Source organism: Podarcis erhardii (genome assembly GCF_964252035.2).
Source record: "Podarcis erhardii genome assembly, chromosome: 7".
NCBI lineage: Eukaryota > Metazoa > Chordata > Lepidosauria > Squamata > Lacertidae > Podarcis > Podarcis erhardii.
Window position 1 is genome coordinate 43,303,104 of NC_138511.1, and position 25,705 is coordinate 43,328,808.

The window sequence follows — 25,705 nt, forward strand, 5'->3', positions numbered from 1 at the left end:
TCCTATCTCCTGACTTGAATCTTCTGCTTTCATTGTTGCTTTAATGGTTTCTCTTTATTGTTACACTGCTTTAATTTGCCTTGTTTATTATATACTTTAATTATGGATGTTATAATGTTGTTGCTTCACAGTGCCTTTTAATTATGGGTAGCTGCATTTTTAGGATTGGTTTTGTTCTTGTTATTTTGCTGTTGGATAGGATTTTATTCATTTCTTTGAACCGCCCTAGTATTTCTTCTTGTAATGAAAGGTGGCGTATAAAGCCTTTTAATAATATTATAATACTCACAAGCAACTGCTGCTGCCGAGGGAGATGGGATTCGCATTCAGGGCATGGGGGGGGGGGGAGAGAAGACTCAAGGCAGTCTGGACTTTGGAGTTCTTTACAAAGTGACCGACAGGCTGTGTGTATATGTGGAGTGGGGTCGGGTGTCTTTGTGGATTTGCTAGGATGAATTTGGTCATCCTCTCAATTGAAGCAGCAAAAGCCATAAAGCAAAAGCTGCAGTTATGAGATGTGCTTGGAAAAGGAGGAAGGATAAGAAAACAACAAAGGGCCCTCCTCCACAAATAAGTAAGAAATGATGAACTTTTTTTAAAAAAAGACACCTGAGGCAGTCTCACAGACATGGAACTAAATTTCTCATCCTTGATCCATTCTAGATCACAGAGGCTGCCATCGTCAGTGACACACCGTGATGCCTGGTGCCCATTTGGATCCAACCCATTCTAGATCCGTCCCCATCCTCTTCCTTGATGAGTTCTGCAAGGGCAACACTAAGGAGGAGGAAGCTTACTGGCTTCATTCGGAAACGGGCAATCAAAATGATCGAGGGGGTGGGATCAACTCTCCTCTGAGGAAACTTTTTGGGCTAGAGAGAAGGTGAGTAAGAGGTGACATGGTAGAAGTTCATGAAACGATGCATGGCATTGAGAAAATGGATGGAGACATGTCCCTCCTCCTCTCATAACACTGGAACTCATGGAGCTCCAATGAAGCTGAATGGTGGGAGGCTGCAAGGCAGAGAAGAGGAAGTGCTTTTTCCACAGAGTGCATTGTTAAATTATGGAACTCATTCCTACGGAAGGCAGTAATGGCCACCAACCTGGATACAAGAAGATTAGGCAAATTCATGTACAGAAAAGCAATCGACAATGGCCAAGCTCTACCTCCATTGTCAGGGGAGTTATCCCTGATACTTAGTCAAATCATGGTCCCATCTAACTCAGAATTAGTTAAACTGACAGGCAATAGCTTTCTAAAGTTTCAGGCAAGGTTCTCTCCAAGCCCTACCTGGAGATGCCCGGGATTGAACCTGGGACTATGCAAAGCAGGTGCTTAGCTAAGGATCCTTCCCTATCACTCTAAATACACATCCATCCCCCTCCACCCCAGATCATATATAACCAAGCTGCTGTTCGCCAGCTCATCACACACTCACAGACTTTTCCACTGACAGATGGAGACTGGCACACCCAATTGTTTCTCTGCATGACTTGTTGGTTTACAGATGAAAGTCCAGTGAGAAAGGGGGGGACGGGACTATGAGCAGCACCCAGCTTTCCTAAAACTCACGGCTTTCTGCAATACTCAGGGCCCATGAGCTTACTAGCCCTCAGTAGATTTTTAGCTCTGCTCTGTCTGTAACATCCCCACATTTGATGTAGAAAGGAAACACTAACGGTGGACTTTCTCCCTAAGCGTGGCGATTTTTGCTTCAAATTATTGAAGAAGTCTTCGCGTTCTTAAAGACACTGTCCTTCAGGATTCCCCAAAAGGTGTCAATCAATCAAGGGGGAAAGAATTAAAAGTCTCTGATTGATTGCCTTCATTTAAAAACCAATTTTGGTTGGAGAGATCTGTGCTCAGTTTGGAACTTAGTTAAGCAGCACAGGCCTGCCCCTACCTGCATGAGATCTTTTTCATTACTTAGGGGAGTTTGGGTTGGTTTAGCAGGGAAGACAGGAGGAGGAGCGGGGGTACTTACCTGGCCCGTTCCAAAGCTTCGGCTCCTGGGGCTTCTCCAGAATCTCTTGTTTATCTGGCTCCTTTGGGCTCTCCAAGCTCTCTCTGAGTTCAGTCTCTGAAAATTGAAGTAATGAAATCATTGAATCATCATTCAGAATCATTGAGGGTTGTGAAGAAAATATGGTCAGCCATTCAGGTGCACCAGGCTTTTATGAGCCAAGTCACATGACCCAGCTTTAAGACAGCCATTCACACAGCTGCATCATGAACAGAGCGCTCGCCATGGCTAAGAAGGGGGTGTTCTTTGGAGATAGAAAGCAAAAGACCTAGCTCCCCCCCACAGCAAGTGGGACGATCAGGACATAATTGTACTGCATGGAACTGAGTCTGGTCTGTACCATTTCACGCCGTACGTGGGGATGCACATGGGTGAATACCATACCCCTTCTGTCAGGTGCTGGTGTGGTTGCTTGAGAGCAAATAGGCAAGACTCTGACCTGTCTTTTCCAGGCTTTATGATTAGTGCAAGCTATTTACAGTGAAGAGCGTCGCAAGTTCATGTCTGGCTCACTCGCTAGCAGAATCTGGGAGTGGCCGGTCCTTATACCTCCTCCAGCATAACAGTCGCGTGACCCCCAACCTTCTCCTCCCTTCCCTGCACCTAAACCTACTGCGCAGAATGGGCGCTGGCAAAGGGGTACTTCCCTCCCCTCTGGTTTGCTCAGGCTCGGTGTTGAGGCTCTCCCTAGCATCCCCTGCTCCCACCAATTCCTCTCCACTGGACTTCCCTCCTCGCCAGAGGAGGAACTGCTTCGCAAGATTTTCGGAGGTTCCCTATAACACAACAGCCCTTCCACCTCGCGCCTCTGAGCTGATGGCAGTTCCCTGACACCTTCTATCCAAAATGACACCAGCCCCTGCATACTGGAGAGGGGTGTGTCAGCAGGAAGGGGTTCAAGCTTAGCTTGTCTTCTGGAGACAACTGTTTTCTAAGTGCAGGAAATTATTTCATTTTAATTCTAGTAGAGCATTTGACCGTGTGAGCTGTGCTCCCCCCACCCTTCAGCTTTCAAAGACAGAAGTGGTCCAGTGAATTGTTTATCACCTCACCTAATGTCTGGGAGAATTAGACTTTAGTGAATGGGTTGGGTTCTCACCTGATGTCTAAGAACTAGGCCCAGGAATAATAATGACATTTAATATGTTGAACTGGCTTCCAACCAAGGATAGAAAGACGTGCATAGGATGGCAGGAAACCCCACAAGGTGACAATCAACATACAGAGCTGCTTGCTAGATAATAATGAATCTGACTGCTGCAGTCCTTGCCTCATCACTCATCCTCATAACAGCCAACTCCTAAGGGCCGAGGCCCCTTCAACTCCCCCAATAAAATATTTGAGCTCAGTTGATGGGCATTGCCATTCAAATGGTGTGTGTGTGCTGCATCTTGTGATTATGTTGGGCGTGGCTTACCTCCCCCCATATTTTATTTAAGTTGGCCCCCCTACCTGCATATTATCTCTATATCTTCCCAGTACCTGATGTTTGGAGATAGAGCCCACAAACCAGACATACTTTGCAATATTTTATTTATTTGTGGCATTTATATCCCACCTTTTTCTCCAAGGAGCTCAATGTGGCATACATGGTTCTCCCCCTCTTTCATTTAATCCCCACAACAACCCTGTAAGGTAGGTTAGGCTGAGAGGGAGAGGGACTGGCCCAAGGTCACCCACTGAGATTCATGACCGAGCGGGGATTTGAACCCTGCTTTCCCAGGTTCTAGTCTGACACTCTAACCACTATGCTGCACTGGTACTCAATACTTGCTTTAAAAAACAACAACTTAATGAAGTTCTAATAATTAAAGAAGCTTGTGTTCTGTGTGAAGAAAAGGCAAAGCCTAAAATCCAAATGAATTGTGCAAATTAAAATTTATTCAAATTGAAGACGGGGCAACAAGTAGGAATAAGGAGCTATGCAAAGTGCTAAACACTACCTCTCTTGCCAAGACTCACTTGGGCATATCAGGTTTTACTAGCCACTCTCGATCTATTTTCAAGCTTACCGTATTTTTTGCCCTATAGGACACACTTTTTCCCCTCCAAAAATGAAGGGGAAATGTGTGTGCGTCCTATGGGGCGAATGCAGGCTTTCACTGAAGCTTGGAGAGCGAGAGGGGTCGGTGCGCACCGACCCCGCTCACTCTCCAGGCTTCAGGAACACATCTGCAGCCTAGACAGCCCTGCGGGAGTTCCCACAGGGCTGTCTAGGCTGCGGATAACAGCCTGCTTCCCGGAGCGTCGGGTGCCCTGAAAGCAGAGCGCCGGGCGCTTCGGGAACACGTCCGCAGCCTAGGCAGCCCTGCGGGAGGTCCCGCACAGCTCCCCAAGCTGCGGACAGCAGCCTGCCGCCCCGCGCGCTCCGCGCACCGGACAGACATCGGCCAGCCCCACAAGCTCGGGGGACAGCAAGGAGGCGCAGCGCCGCCATCCCGCTGTTCCTCGACCTGGTTCCGTTTCCCCGACCTGGTTTTGGGGGGGAAATAAAGGAAAAAAAAATTTCCTTTATTTCCCCCCCAAAAAACTAGGTGCGTCCTATGGGACGGAGCGTCCTATGGGACGAAAAATACGGTATTTGCAGCCAGTAAGGCCTAAAAAAAGAGAAGAAGCCACAGCCAACATTTATACCTTGCCTTTCCATAAAATCTCCAGGTCAGCTAACAACAGTTTGAAAAAAGGTAAGAAGAAAAAGATAATATAAAATAAAAGAGAAGATAAAATCAGTATCAAGCAGTCTGAAAATAAAGATGTCGTACAGTACCATTACCTATCAAGCTGTTTCGGCACTAAAATATCAGGAGGGTCAATCACACCTTGTTATAGAGAGATTAAAAAGAACTTCCCAGAAAATGAATGCTTTTTGATAAAACAGAACAGAACAGAACAAAACAAAACAAAATAAGCCATCAGAATGAGCATGCCAATTGCTCAGGAACGCTCTCTCTCAAGTCATTCAAAGTGCATAATATCAAGCCAGGCCAATTGCTCCACATTGCTCAGTACTGTCCACACTGACTGGCAGCAGTTGTCCAGAGTCTCCCACACTTACAGGGAAATGCCAGGGTTTGTACCTGAGGCCTTCTGCGAGCAATGCATGAGCTCTTCCACCAATCTACGGCTATTCCCCAACCTAACGCAGCCCGTGTAGAAAGGGCACATAACAGAGAGCCCCTGCCGAAGAGCTCACTGAGCCAGCAATCCCAGAACACTCCCAGGATGCTTCACTTTAAGCTTGTGTGATACAAACATCAACCGTGACTGGATGATTTGGGGGGCTCAGAGTTGCTTCCTTATTTTCCAGGCCTCCCATCCGGCTTCTCCCAGTGCCAGCTGGCTGACGAAAAGAAAAAACAAAAGAAAAGAAAATTGGGTGGGGAAAGAGAACTTACTTCCTGGGCCTACTCTCCCGGTGGCAGACTCATAGCAACTTGATGACAATTATTTTCCCCATTAACTGCTGTTTGAGATCCTGCCGATAAGCCTATCTGCATAAGACAGCGTGAAAGATTAGCGGGCAGAGGGCATGTTTGCCTTTGCACCCAGGCCCCCAATAACCACCGCCAAAAAGGGCCCCACAACCATGGCCCAATCGATTGGCGCCATAAAGGGCGCCTGGGGATGGTGACGTCACCGGCGATTGGTGATTATTAATACAGGTGATAAGGTGGGAATGGGGGGGGGGTGGATGATTAACATCAAATAAATCAATCGCTGGGTATAAAAGTCCCATTATTTTTGGCTATAAATCAAAGTGGCTGGCATATTGATTGTTATCCATCGCGCTGAAAGCTTTTTGCTATGCGCCACAGGAGCAGCAGTTATTGCAGCCGGTGCGTTATCATGCGCTATCGCCTCCTTTTATCACGACGCGCTAGTGCCAGGTGCACTGTTCAGGCTGGAGCTTTCAGAGCTCTCTGCTCTCCCTACCCCCCCCCCGCAACCCACAACCCCCACCCCTCAGCCTGAGGCTCTTGTAGAGAGCCTTAAAAATCAGATAAAGGAATCTCTTGCTTCCTTTTCTACAGACTAGCTCGGTGGGTCAAAGTCTGCCATTGCACAAAACACTTGGCTTCCCACCCACCCACAAACTGCCTCACTGCCCCTGCCCCAGGTCCCAAACATCCTGCAAGTCCCTCAGAGATTAATAGCTTCCTAATAGACATCTATGCAGTTGTGTGTGGACAATGGCAGTTACCGTGCCAGGGGGATGAGAGAAGGAGGAGGAGAGTTTGGATTTCATATCCCGCTTTATCACTACCCTAAGGAGTCTCAAAGCGGCTAACAATCTCCTTTCCCTTCCTCCCCCACAACAAACACTCTGTGAGGTGAGTGGGGCTGAGAGACTTCAGAGAAGTGTGACTGGCCCAAGGTCACCCAGCAGCTGCATGTGGAGGAGCGGGGAATCGAACCCAGTTCACCAGATTACAGGTCCACTGCTCTTAAATCACTACACCACACTGGCTCAACGCTCAATGTGTGTGCATACGTGTGCATGAAAGAGGAAAGATTAGATGGCCAAGGGTCACCAAATAATGCCTGACATTTATCAGGGAGATAATCAAATTATGAATATTACTATTTATGCTCCCTTGTTTTTTATTATATATAAATATATAAATAAAACAGCTTTAGAAATTTGCTGACCCTCTGCTTAGGATCCAAGCACACCCACCATTTAAGAAGCAGAAAATGAAACCAAAACGCACAGCTTAGGCTCTAGGTTATGTCCCACTACCAAATGGGAACCGGTTGGCAGGAATATGAAGCAGGCCCTTTCTGCCTGTTTTTGCCCTGCGAGGAGGAAGAAGAGGCGAGCGAAGGAGACACACACAACATCAGGGCCTACTTCAGTCGGACTCCCCTCTGTCCCCTGCAGCCAACTTTACATGTTATATCATTTGTTTTAGTGCTTTAAAACGCCATTGGGTGCCTTGCCATATAAATGCAACAAATAAGTAAGAAAAGAAACTGGGGCGGGGGGGATGAAAAGAAAAAAGTATATAATATAATAACCATCATCCAAGTTGGGTTCTATGACATATTCTTTTTTTAGGGAACCCTGTTATGGCCTAAAAGGCACAGGAGCACATTACCTGGGTAGGGTTGCCATTATATTGAAGAGCAAAAAAGAGGACACCATGACAGCCATTCAAAGCAAATAGATGCAATTTGTCTTAAATTTTACCCCTGAAAAAGAGAACATGTCCTGGATAAAGAGGACACATGGCAGCCCTACCTGGCAGAACACACATTGTGCGTTGGGGGGTAGTCACCGCAGGCACTGTACTTTCAAAACACTATCATACCACTTGAAACAGTCGTGGCTCCCCCCAAAGAACCCCAGTAACTGTAGTTTGCCTGCTTGGTCCTGAGAGGAGACCCCTATTTCCTTCACAGAGCTACAACTTCTAGAGTGGTTTAATGGGTTCAGGAATCCTGGGAACTGTAGCTCTGTGAGGGCAACAGAGGCCTCTTAACTTTAAATGTTTAGCACAGATGGGGCCTTAACACAGCCTCCAACACTGTACACACTTTGTTGGGTGCCAGAAACAGTTTTTATCTGTCCAACCTTCCCCAGAAGGATGAGTTGACTCATAGGTAGTCATTGGATTTCTTTGTTTTGAAAAATGTGTTCTTAAATTCTGTTTTCAATCGTATTTTTCCTGCTGCATGCTGCTAAGCTATTTTGTAACATTCAAACATTTACACACATTTTGTTGGGTGCCACAAACTTTTTTATTTGTCTAGCCTTCTCCAGAAGGATGAGTTGACTCATGGGCAGTTATCATATTTCCTTTTTGAGAAATGTGTTTTTAAATTCTATTTTCAATTGTAACATTTAATCATTTATAAAATTGTCTTAAATAATAAAAATGTCTTTATAGATCAATAAATGAGAGAGGAGGGGGAGGGAGGGAGGGAGGGAGGTGTGGAGAGGTAAAAGTAGTCCAATTAGATCTTGTCGACATTAACACTCAGAAGTTAAACTTGCTCTTTTCTAGGGACTTTTTCTCTCATGTAAGCACACATAGTATTACAGCCTCAATATTCCTGCTGCTTCTATGGACAAATAAGACAGTCAGTATTGTTTGGGCCAACTCATGTTTCTAAAAAGCTGGGAGACAGAAGCAGGGTGTGTGTGTGTTTTGCATTTCTAGGTCAGCATTTACCTAGCCAGGTCTGCAGTCTTTCAAGGCGCAGTAGCAAGAAACTCAGACTCTTAATTAGATTACAAATTGCTGTGGAGAGAGAGCAGAATTTATTGATTGAAATTTGAGCCAGAGCAGGGAGCTGCTGCTGCAACAGCAACAGCAGCAGCAGCAGCAGCACAGAGGCTATAAGAAGCAGAGCTACGAAATCCCCAGTTGAAGTCTTGCCTCTCCCACGAAGCCGTGAGCAGCCCTTAGGGTAGGCTGTTCATCTGCAGTATGGGGACAATAGTACTGACCTATCTTACAAGTCTCTTGTAAGGATTCCAAGTTAACGTGCACAATCTGCTTTGCAAATGTTACAAACCCTAAGTATGATTGCAGACAGTGGAAGAACACAGGAAGCTGCCTTACACAGAGTCATAGCCTTGGTCCATCTGGCCCAATATTGCATGCACTGACTGGCAGCAGTTCTCCAGGATCCCCACCTCGGTATCTGGTGATGCTGGGGATTGAACCCGGGACCCCCTGTGTGCAAAGCACATGCTCTACCGCTGAGCCATGGCACTACCACTGAGCTGCATCTTTTTCTGTTCTCATATGAGAAATAGGAGTAATAAAAGACTGCACCTCTGAGCATGGGCAGATTGCCTTTCCTTCTCTACAGAATGACCACAGCAATCCTTTCACCTATCAGAGCGGGGGGGAGGGACCTGCAGCCTCACAGATGTTGCTGGACCACAACTCCCTTCATCCCTGACCATTGGCCCCGCTGGCTTGTGGCTGATGGGAGCTGGACCCCAACACCACCTGCAAGTTAAGGCACAGCACAAGAAAGGAACTTACTTTCGCTGCAAGGGGAGCTGGACAAATCGCCTTCCACGGAGCCTTCGCGGTCAGAAGCGCCTCCCTCCTTTTCCGAATGGCTGTGGTCCTCCAAAGGAACTTCGTCCCCTTCTTCCATCTCACCAAAGGTGCCTGCAAGAGCAAAACTAGGTTAGAAATTATGCAGGCATTCCACCAGCCCAACTTAAAAGAGACGCTCAAATAACATGCTACATTTGTTTTTTTAATGCACCAAGAACAGTGCAATTAACGATCCACAGAGTTTGAGGTCTCCTGGCAAATCAATAGCGCATTGAGAGGATATTGGCAATAAACAGCAGCCTCTTCTGTCACATATGGGTGGATTTTGGTTGCATGCTTGTTTGGAAAAGGAGGAGAAAAAGTTATCTCTAGAGGTATACCAGGGCGCAAGCATAAAATTGTCTAGGGATGTGGTGGGCAGAAGGCAGAATGTGTTCCCTGGGTGATTTATAGTGCACTGAGTCGCAATAATTTAACAGCAGCAAGTAAATCTCTCGGCTGTGAGTGCCCTTGTGCTAATTGCTTAGGCTCCATGTTACTCACCAGGAAAACAGGAATATTTTTCTCTGGCGCTCATAATACTAGAACTTGGGGACAGAAAATGAGGTGGAGTACTGGGAGATTAAGGACACAGAAAAGCTTTGTGCTAGAATTCCCAAGATCTGTCATGGCTCAGACGTAGCATAGTCCTCCTATTCATTCATCTGAAGTCTTTTTAAGCTGCCTCCCAGAGTGGAACCATGGGCAATGTAAACCAAAATCAAACATGCATAAAACAACTTACAGACTTTAATTACAAATAAAAACAGTAGCGGCAATAGAAATTCAAATGCTCCGTATGCCTCCCCAAAACCCAAAGGTGTGACTTTAAGGGGCTGCATTATACCAAATAAAACCAGTGGTCTATCCAGTTCAATACTGTCTACACTGACTGGCAGCAGCTTTCCAGAGTTTCAGGCAGGGAATCCTTCCCCCAGTTCTACTTGGGAGATGCTATTGGGGACTGGTGCCTGCTGCGTGCATATCTGGGGCAATGAATTGGAAGAATAGGGCAGAAACTCTCCCCTAGGCTCTCCTTGGCACAGCTGCCTTAAGGGTTGTTTTTTTTTAAGAGATTGGGGGGTGGGGGAGTTGTGTTCTTCCCCACCAAAATATGTGAACTACTCTCCTAAATTTGCACTTCTCCAAATATTGGGGGGGGGGGGTGGAAACAAGCCGCAAAAATGTGAGCAAAAATGCAGTTAGTAACAAAAATAACGTACACCAGTACACTCTGTTAAGAGGAAATTGTCTAAATGTGTAGATTAAGAGAAATGTGATCCAAATTATTCATGAATTTTCAGGAGGATTCTTCTTTTTAAAAAAATGCAATGCAGAAAATGTGGGCAGCTGAACTAAAGACTGGGGAAATTAGAAACTGACCTTGAGAGATTTGTCCATGCCCACCTGTTCTTGATAGTATGAAGGATGGTGGGAAGCCTCTCTCCCCACTCCCACTCCCCACCAAAAGTACACCTGGACACATCTGAGAATTTTTGGGATTTTGGGGTGTATGGCTACTTCACACCAGCAGCTTGCATGATGAACCCCTTTATTAATTGTGCACCCCATGGCCAATGCTGACACTGCCCAAACATCTGGGCCAGCCCTATTTGCCAAGAGGGCAATACAATAACGAACGAGAGAAGCCAGTGGGTTTTCTGTGTGGTGCAAAGTCTGCCATTCTCTGGCCTCTCTCTCTCTCTCTCTCTCTCTGGCCTTATTCATCTGGATGAAATAAGTTTCTGTGTGTGCGTGGAGGGGGGGGGGAGAGAGGAGATGGAAGAGGAGGGGGTTAACTTTATCAGAACCCGAGAGCCGTGAAGGCGTGAAAGAAAAAATTAGCCTAACGATGTTTCATTTACAGCGAGAGAAACGATTTGTTAGCCGGCGATTGTTTCTGAATATTATCAGAGCCTTTTTAATTGTGCTGGAACTGAAATTAGTAGAATTAGAATAAATTGCCTTCCCTTCTCCGGCAGCCTCTTTATTCACGCTCATTGTTGTCTGCTTTGTATAGATTATGGGCCCTTTGTTCTCCCAGCGTAAATATACATGCCTAGAGTCATAGAGAGTGGCTGAGGTCTGGGGAAATGCACCGCATGCAATGCCGCCCCCCCCCCCGTGCCAGCCCACTTCTCCTTTGTCGTTGAAATGTTTGCCTTTTCAGGGTGAAGGCGGGTGCTGGACCCCCAGCAGCAGCACTTGCCAGCTCCCAGGAAGGGCAGACTGACCCCTGCAATGGTGTAAGACCTCTTCTCTTTTTTAGAGGCCCCCAGAAAACAATCAACACTGGGGCAGGTGTCCATTGCATTAGCGAGGCTGTATGTATGTATTTATGTGCCCTGAACGAGCCCGATGGGCGGCACAGCACAACCACCTGAGAAACCTAAAATTCCATTATTATTACAGTGGTACCTCAGGTTAAGTACTTAATTTGTTCTGGAGGTCCGTTCTGAAACTGTTCTTATCCTGAAGCACCACTTTAGCTAATGGGGCCTCCTGCTGCCGCAGCACAATTTCTGTTCTCATCCTGAAGCAAAGTTCTTAACCTGAAGCACTATTTCTGGGTTAGCGGAGTCTGTAACCTGAAGCGTATGTAACCTGAGGTACCCCTGTATTTAACTTGATCCGTTCCGGAAGTCTTAAACCAAGGCATGCTTTCCCATAGCAGCGAGGGACTCAATTTACAAATGGAACACACTCAACATATTCTGCTTCCAAGGTAAAGTTCACAAACCAAAACACCTACTTCCGGGTTTGCAGTGTTCTTAATCCAGGTTGTTCATAAACTAAGCTGTTCTTAAACCAAGGTACTACTGTATTATGATTAATAGGGTAATAATAATAAAAACAAGCTTCTGGTCCTTCTGGCCAAGGAGGCAACCTTGAAAATATGTGCACAATGCTTGTGGAAATCTTGGGATCCAGGAGGGTTGGATAAAAGCTCCAGATATTTTGGGGGTCAGGGAAGAGAAGAGGAGGGACAGAAAGAGGAGGAAAAAGAAGCTGTTGAACAAACAGAGTATTGCTTTTATTGTTTCCCACCAGGGGATTTCAAGATGCAGGGTGGGCTATACATTTTTAAAAAAACAATTCAATAATGTAATCCGTACTAAATATGAAAAGCTCAAGTTTTTCAGAACACATTTACTTGGACCTGACATAACTTCACTGTGGGCATCCAAATCCTAGTGGTCTTAAGCCTGTAAAATGAGCAACGGTTATGGGGGCTCCTTCCAAGAGAACCCTTCTATCTCAATTCCTGTGCCCCCACCCCTTAATTCTTAAAAAGGACACTGTGGAGCTGGAAAAGGGCGACTAAAATGATCAAAGGTCTAGAGAGCATAAAAGGAGCCTGCTGATTCAGCATCCTGTTCTCACACAGCAGCCACCCCCATTGCCCATGGGAAACCCACAAGCAGGACCCCAGTTAAAGAGCCTGCTCCCCTCCTGTGGTTTCCAGGAACTGGAGCTGCTTGCCTATGAAGAAAGGCTGGGGGGGGGTTATACATTGAGCGAAGGGAAGGTGGGCTTTGTGGTGTGGTGAAACGGACAGGGCAAAGTTTTTCTCCATCTCTCTTAATATGAGAACTTAGGGCTACTGCCTAAAGAAACTGACCGAAAGGAGATTCAATATAGACAAAAGGAAGTCGCATCACAATTGCCACCAAGACAGTTTTATCTGCACTACAACCCTGCAAGGTAGGTGAGGCAGATGGTGGGGCAGGATGAGGGGGGCTAGTGGCTCAAGGATAGCTAGCGAGCTTCACGGCAAACTGGTGTTTTGATCCTGGATCTCTCCAATCCGAGTCCAGCACTCTAATCCCTGTGCCATACTGCAATCTCACCAGCCACTAGAATCATCTGAGGTCCGTTCTTAACCTGAAACTGTTCTTAACCTGAAACACCACTTTAGCTAATGGGACCCTCTGCTGCTGCTGCTGCTGCTGCCGCACCGCCGGAGCACGATTTCTGTTCTCATCCTGAAGCAAAGTTCTTAACCTGAAGCACTATTTCTGGGTTAGCAGAGTCTGCAACCTGAACCGTATGTAACCTGAGGTACCACTGTATTAGCTACTGCACACATCCCCCTCCCTCTTTTTCTCAAAAAAGGGAAATAAAAGCATACTATAGTTTTTGAGGGACGCAGGTGGCACTGTGGTCTAAACCACAGAGCCTAGGGCTTGCCGATCAGGTGGTTGGTAGTTTGAATCCCTGCAACAGCGTGAGCTCCCGTTGTTCGGTCTCAGCTCCTGCCCACCTAGCAGTTCGAAAGCATGTCAAAGTGCAAGTAGATAAATAGGTACTGCTCCTGTGGGAAGGTAAACGGCGTTTCCGTGCGCTGCTCTGGTTCGCAAGAAGCGGCTTAGTCGTGCTGGCCACATGACCAGGAAGCTGTCTGCAGACAAACGCCAGCTCCCCCGGCCAGTAAAGCGAGATGAGCGCCGCAACCCCAGAGTCGTCCGCAACTGGACCTAACGGTCAGGGGTACCTTTACCTTTTTATAGTTTTTGAACATATACTTTGCTCTTGCAGAACACTGATAGCCAGAAACATGCCATCAGCTTTCCCATGCCAAGCAGTGTGGGTTAACTGAGCTAGTAGATTTTTTTTTTTTTTTTAAAAAAAGGCAGAAGGGAGGGGGGAAGGAAAAAAAGAAAGAAAACTGAGGGGGGGGGTGGAAGAGAAGAGAGAGAAGCCAAGGCAGCAAACAGAGCCTCATTTCTGCGGGATTGCTGGAAGCCTAGCGGAGTTATCACCTCACACAGGCTCCCTCAGTCGGCCTGATCTGTCTATTCTTCATTAAGCAAATACGCTGAAATGGAAATGAAAACATAATAGCTATTTGATTTTCGGCGAGATATTTTGCATATTGGTTCAGTGCTGATAGTGGAATTTCATCAACTCCCTTTTTTCATGCTTTAAAACTGAATTACTGAAGGCTGGCTTTACAGAGAGAGGATGAGCCCAGAAACCCACTCACTTCCCAGATACTCCGCTTAGACGATTAACTGGGGCTCCCTCCCTCTTCTCCCTCCCCCCCCCCGCCTTTTTTGATAACAAGGGAGGATTTCTCTCTCTTTTTGAAAACTACTGTAAGGAAGAACTTGCACAAATCTGAGATGATGCGACAAAGTTTCACTGTGCAGATACTAACTGGTTCTCACCACCTCACCTCCATTAACAGATAAAAATAAAATACCAGGTGTGCACAGGTGTGTGTGTGTGTGTGTGGCTAGTATGCAAGAGGCACACATGCTCAGATCATGCCCTGCAAAAGCTCCAACATACGTATCTCAAGGAAGGGACCATTGCTCATGGGGGTAAAAGCACACACTTGGTGCAGGCAGGCAGGAGGACCCTGGCCAGTTCCTGGTAAGGTAAAGGTAAAGGTACCCCTGCCTGTATGGGCCAGTCGTGTCCGACTCTAGGGTTGTGCGCCCATGTCACTTAAGAGGCCGGGAGCCAGCGCTGTCCGGAGACACTTCCGGGTCACGTGGCCAGCGTGACGAAGCTGCTCTGGCGAGCCAGCACCAGCACAGCACACCTTCCCGCTAGAAAGCGGTACCTATTTATCTACTTGCACTTTTAGGGGGGCTTTCGAATTGCTAGGTGGGCAGGAGCTGGGACCGCAGACGGGAGCTCACCCCGCCGCGGGGATTCGAACCGCCGACCATGCCCTAGGTGCTGAGGATTTACCCACAGCGCCACCCGCGTCCCGCTGGTATCTCCAGCTAAAAGAAGCAGGTAGTCAGGTCCTCTCCACTTGAACTCCTGGAGAGCTGCTTCCTGCCAGAGTAGACAATACTAGGATTAGTCTGGGATTGAACTGGGCCAAATCAATGAGGCACTTCACTCAATAGACCATTACATATAGCCACACACACCAGCAGATCTCCTATAGATCCTAAATCTTAGTTTGGGGGTCTTCCTCCCCTCTCCCCAAGCCCTGACAATCTTGGGTCCTTTGTATGAGATCTCCTGCTGCTATCGGCCAAGAAAGACTCTGCTCAGCAGATCAGATAATGCTGAATGAAAGTGTTAGATCTGAAATGCTGTGTGAAAAATTATCCACCACCCCAGGTTTTCTGAAATACAGGAATTCTGAAAAACAAGAATTCTGCAACAGACTGCATGGTATTTGGATCTGCATAGGCTTGCTTGGTTTAAATTTGCTGACCATTTTGTTTTGCTTTTCCCCCCTTCCCCCAAATAACTAAAGCAATTGTGAATTACAGTTCCCTGTAACATGAAATAAAAAATTCATAGAATTCACAGAATAAAGGTCAGTAGGATAGTAGAGAACAAATGAGGTTTTTTAGGGATAACAGAAACAGGAAAGGAACTACACCAATTTAGGAAGTACAACGTGTGCTAACCAGAAACTCCCTTTCTCGTTTCAAAATTTAACAGAAATTACCCATGTGCTTTCATGCTTTCAATGCAAAGGAAACACATTTTTATCCTAAAAGCATGTTTTGTTTTTAAAGCTAAAGCTCAAATTTTGCATTACAGGTTACATACAGCAGTTCCACAATAAATAGTAAGAAAGTTTCCAGCTTTGTGAACGCCAGTGTCAAGTTTTTGACTTTGCCACAGTCTCTTTGTAAACTCACACAAAGGAACTTTGGATCGCCAACTCTCTTTTCTTTCTCCCAAAGGCGCCATGAACAGAGGGAGCGACATACTAAAATGTGTGGGCTGTCCGTCAACTTGTTCAGGCTCAAGGCAGCTGAGATAATTCCCTGACAAATCCTTGAAATAGCCATTTTGAGGAGGATGTCAGGTTCATATTTAGCTCATCAGTTACCCCGTGTGTCTAATTACCACCTCTGAGAGACAGCTGAGTCCATGTTGGATGCTTTACAGGGCTGGCAGGCAGGGATGGGAGATAACTCACAAAGAACTTGTTGCATCTCTGCGCTGGCTGGAGGTTCCCTGCGCTCAAGGAAGAGTTCCATCATCCAGTTTGCACCACCACTTTCCCCCAGGAAAACCTGCAGTTTAGCACTGAACCATAACAAGAGACAATCATGTCTTCCGCAGCCATGCTTTCTAGGAACGGGAGAAGCAGCAGTGTGGACGGACCCTTAGAAGGCATCTTCAGTGTTGTTTAGCATGGATGTAGTGCCCCTTAATGCTCACGAACTCCTCAGTTACACTCACTGATCTCATCATCCCAGGCTATTTACCCATGGTTCAGTGGTCAGGGATGATGGGAGCTGTAGTCCAGTAACTTCAGGAGGACCACATGTTCCTCCACCTTGGATTTATACATAACTGCCCTTTGCTATAAGATTTCAGGGGAGCATGCAATATAAAAATATATAAGCAGTGAGATTAAAAAACCAAATGATGAACTTAAAGCAGACTTCCCCAACCTCGGCCCTTCAGATGTTTTGAGACTACAATTCCCATCATCCCTGACCACTGGTCCTGCTACCTAGGGATCATGGGAGTTGTAGGCCAAAAACATCTGGAACGCTGAGGTTGAGGAAGCCTGACTTAAACCATATGATCAAATAGGGGAAGTATTTACTGGTTGGTTGCAATATCATCAAGTAAACAATATATTTAGTATAGACAAAAGAAATATTGGTTTTGAAAACAAAAAATCCAGATTTCAAACCGAATTGTTGTCAAAGATGTATAACTTGTTGTTAGAATGGCACACAAAAGATGAAGAAATTAAAGAAGTGATGACAAAATGGGCTATAGACTTTGGGTACAATACCCAGTATGAATCTTGGTCAAAATTGTGGAATGAAGGTTTGAATGTTTGAAATATTGTGTTAAAAAAGAAAATAATCACACACACACACACACACACACACACACACACACATATTAACTGATGACAGCAGTTAATGAACAGCAGCAGATTTGAATAATTTTAAAACTTTAGATGTTTCAAAGTTCTGGGAGAATTTTTTTAAAAAGGCTTTTGCCTGGTACTGAAGAGAAAGGATCACAGGCCCCAGGAGACCCTCCCTTGGGAAGGTGCTGTACAAGGAGAAAATGCGCTCCCTTTCCATCACTGCTCCCATTGCCTCTGGCAGGGGTTCACAGAGATGGCCTTCAGCAGATGACCTCATTGTGATTTTGGGAGCAGAAGGGCCATCAAGTCAACAAAAGATGAGCTTGCCCAATTCTACTCAACTGAACTCCTGGCTGAACTGCAGGCTAAGAACAGGCTTTACCGTTCCTGTTCTTAGTCTCTAAGTTACAGCAATGCCCATTCAGGAAAGGGATGTAACCTGTCAGCTTCACAAAATGTGTTTCATTTTGGAGTCATAAGACCATGAGAAGATCCATTCTGGATCAGATTAAAGGTCCACCTAGTCTACCGTCCTGTTTCCCACAGTGTCCTGATGCCCCTGGAAAACCCATGATCAGAGCTTTAGGGCAATAGCTTGCTACCACAGCTGTTCCCCAGCAGCCAATATTGGAGGCTTCTAGTCCTGGAGTAGTATAGCAGCCAGGTGACTACAAGGTGATTCCCACCCCCCTCCATCCTCAGTAGTCATAGTGCCAGAATGATCTTGGGTGAGCAGGTCTCCCACTGCCTCATGGGAAGACCTTCAGTTACCAGTTTTGGGAAGAGGGCTGGGATCTCCAGAGACATGAAGGCCAGCAAAGCAGAAGGATTAGAGGCACTGGGGTTGAAAGGCCAGTGGTTCAGCTCCCAATGAGTTCACTGCAACCTCTCCTGGGTGTTTTCCTGCTCATTTCCCTCACAGTCTTTTTGCAAGGTCAATGCAACAATAAAGTATTAATAGGGATTAAGCACTCCAGCTATTGCTCCATCAAGTCTGGCCAAGTTTATCCAGATGATCTGTTAAAAGCATCCCTTTCCTGCACTGAGATTGCTCTAGCATTAATGGAGCTTACTTTTGACATGTATAGGATTGTGTTGCTGTATTATAGCCGTGCAAGTCCCAATTCAAAGGCAACAGTGCAAGGTCCAGTTCACTGATCCTGGAGGGCAGGGAAAGGAGAAGAGAGCTTCACCCCTTTCCACTTTAAAAGGCTGGATGAAGCACCTTCCACCTCAAGGTGAGGTTGCAAGGTGCCGGGGGGGGGGGGCGGAGAGAGAGACCACAGGCAAAGGAATGTAAACTTTCTTGGGAATTGCTTGCAGAAAGCTTTTATGGTAGTTAGATTATGTATGAACTTTATTAAGCATTATTTCTTATTTGTTTCCAGGGTGGTTCTGTTATATAATGGGTATTCATTCTGATTTGCTTGTGGGGCATATACAAGTCTTCCTGTTCTTTATTTGTTCTTCCGATACTTTTCCATGCACTTCTCCATCACTTTCTCAGCTGCAAAAAGTCAGTGCTTTTGTCCTATTTTTAAACTTGATTTGTTGTGCTAGTGTGAAAGAGCACATTACTCCTCTTTAATTGCACAAAGCTAAATTTCCAGTATGCACTTGAATCCCTCCCATAGGGATTCAATAGGGAAAATAAGAACATATGAGGAGATCAGCTGGATCAGGCCAATGGCCCATCTAGCACAGCATCCTGTTCTCAGTGGCAGATATGATGCCTGGGTGAAACTTGCAAGCAGGACCCAAGCAGAAGAGCACCTTTCCCTTCTGCAGTTTCCAGCCACTGATACAGTATTCAGAACCCTGGAAGCACCCAAAGTGTCAAAGTCAAGAGACAGACACGCAATGTGAAAGGGAGAGAGGGACTGCTTAGTTTACAGCACCTGTGTGGGTCACAGCTTTGTGGTCTGAGCAGGGGCAGCCACATGGTGGGGGGCGGGCAAGAGAAAGCTGTGGGGCTCATCTTTCATGACAGTGCAGGCACCATCAACAGGTGCACATCACATGTGTGAGCAAAACCCAAAAAGTGCTTCCAGATTACAACAGCCCTGCTTTCTGAGGAAAGCACAGCATAGCCCCCAGGACCGGCATTACAATGGCAGATGCTAGGGAAATGTGATATTCCTGCAACAGAAGTGCTCCTTTGAGATACACATCTGGACCCCATGCAATAAATAAACAGCAACAACCCCTTGTTGTGCTATAAACTGACCATCTGGCAAGGATATTCAGCTGATATTTTAACTCAACATGTGACAGTGAATGCACCAAGTCTGCCTTCTTCCCCCGCCCCCATGCCAAATTAAGCTCCTAGGCGTTACTGTACTCTACTCCACACACCCCAAGATATTCAATAAAATAAAGTACCATCCAATGAACAATGGCACCACATGGATAAAACGCTGCTAGAGGAACGGCATGTGAAATATTTGCTTCAGGAAGCAGAGAGACATGGGTCAGCACAAATCACCATTAGAAGAGTAATTATTTGATCATTGCACTCAAATTAAACTTCTTTCAGCGTCTGAACAATAAACCTTTTCTTGATCCTTCTCATTTATCCAGTAAATTAAAAAAAACCAACTATATCTATATATATAGAAGTCCCCCCCCCCCCGCCAAGCCTTCCAAGAGAGAGACCCTGGACTATCCGAAAGTAGGCATGTAGACAAGAGCTTAGCGATAAGAAGCTGCGATAACAGCTAGAAAATAGCAACAGATTCAAACTTTCCCACCAGCCTGGAGATCAGGGGAGGCAGGGATTCGGCAGCACAACTGACAGTTTCTCTGTTCCCTCTCCCTCCCTTCCACACACCCATCAGACCCACAGAGGGAAGGAGGGGAGCCAGAGAGACAGAGAAAAGGAACAGGCTCCCTATCTGGAGAAGTGGGATACACCTGGTCCTGTGGATCAGTTTGTGTGTGAGAGAGGGACTTGCAAGAAAGGAAGGAAGCGAGGTGGGGGAGTTTGCCAAATTTCCCTTAAAGGTACATTGCTGGGGCATTCACTCCTGCAACTATTCCTGCTTTTGTAATGAAGTCTTCCTCCAGGAGAACCTGCAGCTCTCTGGCAGGGGAACATAACAAGGACAAACAGCTCTGCAGCAGCAAAGATAGCAGGATAGGATAGATACACCCACCCATAGGAGATAATACAAAAATCTCTGGGGAGGAGGCTTGTTCCCCCTGCAGTCAACTGAGGTCATTCCCACCAGACAATAGAAAAGGGTTCTCAACAGGCAGGATGCTTTACACACACAGAGGGAGAGGCACACTTTGAAACCCAGGAAGAGAACACAAGGCAGACAAGAGACCTCAGTGTGGCCTACAATCTGGGTCCAAATCTCTGCTCGGCCAAGTGATTTATGATGCATGGCCTTGGGCCAGTCTTTTTCTCCCTCTGTCTGGCAAGCTGGTAAACGACTACCAGGTATTAAAGAAAGAAACACAGGTTCCAAACCATGCTCAGCCAAGCAGCTCCCTGGGCTGCCTTGGGCACGGTACCATCTCAGCCTGTCCTACCTCACAGGGTTGTTATGAGGATAAAATGTGTAGATAGATATAGATAGATAGATAGATAGATAGATAGATAGATAGATAGATGATAGATAGATGATAGATAGATAGATGATGATGATAGATAGATAGATAGATGATAGATAGATGATAGATAGATAGATAGATAGATAGATAGATAGATAGAGATAGATGATAAAGGTAAAGGTAAAGGTAAAGGTACCCCTGCCCGTGCGGGCCAGTCTTGACAGACTCTGGGGTTGGTGCGCCCATCTCACTCAAGAGGCCGGGGGCCAGCGCTGTCCGGAGACACTTCCGGGTCACGTGGCCAGCGTGACAAAGCTGCATCTGGCGAGCCAGTGCAGCACACGAAAACGCCGTTTACCTTCCCTCCAGTAAGCGGTCCCTATTTATCTACTTGCACCCGGGGGTGCTTTCGAACTGCTAGGTTGGCAGGCGCTGGGACCGAATGACGGGAGTGCACCCCGCTGTGGGGATTCGAACCGCCGACCTTTCGATCGGCAAGCCCTAGGCGCTGAGGCTTTTACCCACAGCACCACCCGCGTCCCTAGATAGATGATAGACAGATGATAGACAGACAGATATAGTTGGCTGCCCTTAGAATACTAGTGTTGGCTCCTTAGAATACTAGTGGGATACAAATGCGATTTCAACACACCCAATTCAGTTCTTCATCTGTGAAATGTGAATATTAATACCTAACTTCTCAGGACTTTTGTGAGGATGAATTGCATATCTGTGTAAATAATAAAGCCCTTAGACATGATCTATAATAAGGGGGTGGGGTGGAAAAAATCCCAGCACCTATTGCTTTAACGTTTTCTCATTATAACTTTTCCACAGTCACTGCTGTTTCTGCCAGCAGCTTTTGATCTGGTTTCAGCTGCAGAGAACATAGGAAGCTGCCTTATACCGAGTCAAACCACTGCTCCATCTAGCTCACTGTTGTCTACAGTTACTGGCGGTGGCCCTCCAGGGTTTCAGGTTGGTGCTTTCCCCGGCCCTAATTGGAGATGGCATGGGAAGATGGGCGCTCTACCCCTAAGGATGCTAGTCATCCCCTGTGGGGCGCATGAGTTCACTGTGCAATTCCTGAGACAGACTGGGCCAGGTTTGTTTGACCAGAGGAAAGCGAAACTGGTGATCAAGGAGATGCAGCAACTGCCCTAATGAGGAAAGGTCGCAGCATTTGGGGCTGTTTAGAGAAAAGGCGAGTAAGTGGGGGAGAATGAGAGGTGTTTATAAAATTATGCAGGGCCTGGAGAAAGTGGGTAGAGGAAGGGTTTTCTCCCCCTCTCATAGCACTGGAACTTGTAGGCATCCAGTGAAGCTGAATGTTGGAAGATTCAGGACAGACAGAAGGAAGTACTTCTTCATGCAGAACACAGTTAAACTATGGAACTCACTCCTGCAGGAAGCAGTGATGGTCACCAACTTGGATGACTTTCAAAAACGACTGGACAAATTCATGGAGGAGAGGAATAGCAATGCAGTCAGGAAGATGGGGACAAGTTCTCTCTTCATTCTGTACCCATTTAAGGCATGGGGTGGGGGTATAGGGCTTTTAAATGTGGTTATAGACCAAGTGTTTGGTTGCATGAACACGACAGGGACAGGTTAAAGTGAGGAAAAGCACTGATAAAAAACATTATTCACAAGAGCTCTTCCTGACCTATACCACTATCTCCTACAGGTAGCAGATGCTACGTCTGAATGCTCTTCCACACAATAATTTCTGAAATATAGAAACAAGAAATATTGCTCTAAAACATTCCCTCACCCCACCCAATTGAATGGTTTTAAACACAAACACAATCAGATTAGCACCCCCACCATAGTATGGTCCAGAAAGGTCTCATGCTATGTGGATTTTGCTGACTGGACAGCTCTGCTCTAAGCTGCTGGGGTATTGAAAAGGTGGGTTCAAGTGTACCTTTTGATAAATCTGCAACCTCATCAACATCTGGACTCAGAGCTAGGTTGATAAAAAGTCCCTTAATGAGGAACACATATAGCCACGGACACAGCATCTTGCTCCACGCTTGACTGAAAGTTTCAGAAAAACACGCTGAGCTGTCAACCAACAGGCTAAACCCCATTCAGACCATCATCAGGCTAAACCCCATTCAGACCAAAGGGGAGGTACAGAAGGCTTCCCCAACCTGAGGCTATCCCAATGTTTTGGATAGCAACTCCTCTCAGCCCCAGCCAGCATGACCATGCTCCCAGGCTGACCAGGGCTGATGGGAGTTGTCTGAGAAGATATCAGGCGGGCACCAAGTTGGGACTTCAGGATCCCACCTCAAAGCTACCTCATGCTCCGCGTGTTCATTTGGACGAGGCCTCTCCACACAGAGGAGACATCTGCCCAAGGAAAGCTATACAGACAAGCTCCTATCTGCATAAGGGGAAGATGGGTGAGTGAACAGATAGCGGTGGATACCACCAAAGAGGATGTTGGGCAGATAAAAGCAAAAGAAGAGTCCTCAGCCAGATGCAAGCCACAGATAGAAGGCCCACAAAGATGCCAAAATTGTTAATCAGAAACCTACTGCCCACAGTGGGTTTCCTTTCCCTCTGGAGCCTAAGAAGCTGGTATGTACAGGGAGAACAAAATATTTTCCCCTCTATGACTAGGAATGATGGAGTCACTCAATGACATTGGCTGGTTTTAAACTCAGAACCGTAAGTGTGTAGTAAGTTCTTCCCTAGGTAATTCATTTATGAAACTCACCTTCTCCCCCCCCCCCAACTTCCTAACACAAAGATGACAACGCCAGTCTATCTCACAAGGTTGTTCTTAAGTATTTCTAGGATACATGAAGCACCTTGAGTATTCACCAAGCACATTGTATCAGTGCTAAATATTGCCAGTCGTTTATTAATGTATTGTTCATTGTTTATATCCCATCCCTCATCTGCAGACTGCTCAGTGCAGATCAAAATAAGAAATGGAACAACCAATTAAAAACAATTCCCAACCTCTCACCACCAAAGGAACACAAGTGAACAACACAAGCAACGCTGACACCAAACTCTACATACATTAAACATAATAGAAACACCGCCACCCGACCCCACCCCCATCCATCCTCCCTCTCCCCACCCCCCCTTTCTTTTTTCTTTCTGTTTTCTTCTCCCCCTAATGCCTCAACAAATGAAACGGATTTGTAAAAACGTTACATGGAAGAAGAAGAAAAAAAAAAACAAAAAAAAACGAGGCACTACACTTCTGTAAAACAAGAAAATCCTTAATAAAAATTATTTAAAAAAAAAAAAAATTCCCAAAGTCCACCATTAACTATATTCTGTGGTCCAAGCATATTATCCATCAAAGGCCTGACTACATACATACATACATACATACTGCATGGTCTCAGCTGGCACATAAAAACTAGGTAAAGTTGGTGGTGCAGATTTATGTACTGTATGTATTCTACAACATGCCATTGATGCAATCATAATGCATTAATGGTGGGGAAGATTTTGCTGGACTGTACACATATCATTCTGCTTTATTAGCTGTTCTGTGATGCTTCCCTAATGTTATTCTATTATTGCCAGCTAGACTAGAGAGCGCAAGAAAAGCAGGGCCAAAAAATAACAACCCTGGAACATTTGGGGTATGAAAAGTTACAGGATTTCAGCAGGAATTGATGAGACACCCACTGATTGCAAACAAAGCGGTAAGTCCGCTCCAATACAATCACGAGCGCAAATAACCCCAAACAAACTACAGTTCTTGGGATTTGTTTTAGGTGGGTGAAATGTGCTTTAAATATATGGAGAGAGACCCCATATCAGCCCAGCACCAGACTCAAAAGCCTCAGTCTGGGCTGGTTTCTACTACTCTCCTTCTCCAGCCCTCCCCTGACAACTTAAAAACTTGTCCAAAGATAAGTTTAATATCAGTCTGGTGTGAGCAGCTGATAAGTGTGCAGGCAACGCCCAGCAGCAAAGAGGGACCTCTCTCTTTCTCTAAATGAGGAGTCCTTCTCGATTTTGCTCCAAGATGATAAACTGAGCCTGACCTTCCACTTCAGTCTCCATAGTAACACAGGTGCCCTCTCTGCACGTTCTGCCCTCCACACGCTCCCAGTGATTAAAAATGCTAAGAACTGGGGAGGGAAGAGGCGGAAGTCCAATAATTTTACTATTTCTCTCCCTGCTCTGCTTCAGAGCTCTTTGCCTAATTTAAAAACACCACGATTCAGCCAGGAAGTGTGGTTGATAGAGGTCTCTCAGATTCTTTCTACCTCCTCAAGACATATAAGGTCCAGGCTGCACAAAGGCCACATTCATATCATACATTGAAAGCTCTATGACACTTTAAACAGTCATGGCTGCCTCCAAATAATTATAAGAGAACTGTAGTTTGTTAAGGTTGGCAAGAGTTGTTAGGAGACCTCTAATCCAGTGTTTCCCAACCTTGGGCCTCCAGCTGTTTTTGGACTACAATTCCCATCATCCCTGACCACTGGTCTTGCTAGCTAGGGATGATGGGAGTTGTAGTCCAAAAACAGCTGGAGGCCCAAGGTTGGGAAACACTGCTCTAATCCACTCCCACAGCTACAATTCCCAGAGTTTCTGGTAAGAGGTATTGCTAAACTGCACAGCAAATTGTAGCAGTCACTCCCTGGGAAACTGGGCTTCTTTGTGAGGTGAGGAGAAGGAAGAATCTGATAATTGCCAGGGTCCTTTGGGGAAAAACCATGACAGCTAAGAGTTTGCAGTGTACATAAGTCCACAATCTGAACAGCTTGCACTGCTTTGAAAGCAACAGCCAATAAATATCCTCTACAATCATTCAAAGTGGACTTTTTCTCCCTCTCATAACATGAGAACAAATGAAGATGAATGATGCAAGTTTCAGGGAGGAGGTAGAAATGATGAATTTGTCACACAGCACATAGTTAAAATGTGACCATTCATTATCACAAGATGGCCACCAACCTGGATGGCTTTAAAAGGGATATTAGACAAATTAATGGACTCAGGACCCCAGAACCTCAAGGACCACTCCTCCCCATATGAACGAACCTGGACCCTGCAATTGTCAGCGAGGCCCTTCTCCATGTGCCCCCACTGTGGGAGATATGAAGAGTGGCAAAACAAGAACCGGCCTTTTTAGCAGTGGCTCCCAGTTTGTGGAATGTTTTCCCCAGGGAGGTTCAGCTGGCACCATTATTACATATCATTAGGTGCCAGGCAAAAACATTTATTTTCTGCCAGCCCTTTAAAAA

At 46.0% G+C, this 25,705-nt stretch overlaps 1 protein-coding gene across 6 annotated transcripts in view; it reads right to left on the reverse strand.

Moving 5' to 3' along the window:
• Window positions 1-25,705, reverse strand: part of ZFPM1 (zinc finger protein, FOG family member 1) — a 119,281-nt gene that overhangs the window by 51,222 nt on the left and 42,354 nt on the right. For 5 of the 6 annotated variants that reach the window (XM_081872047.1, XM_081872044.1, XM_081872043.1 and 2 more), the window contains exons 2-3: window positions 9,029-9,160; window positions 1,989-2,084 (exon numbers count right to left, since the gene is read on the reverse strand). In XM_081872047.1, the coding sequence (XP_081728173.1) occupies window positions 1,989-2,084; window positions 9,029-9,160 (228 nt within the window). Of the gene's footprint in view, window positions 1-1,988; window positions 2,085-7,269; window positions 7,383-9,028; window positions 9,161-25,705 lie in introns of those variants that run through there. The other variant, XM_081872048.1, reaches the window with a different exon arrangement.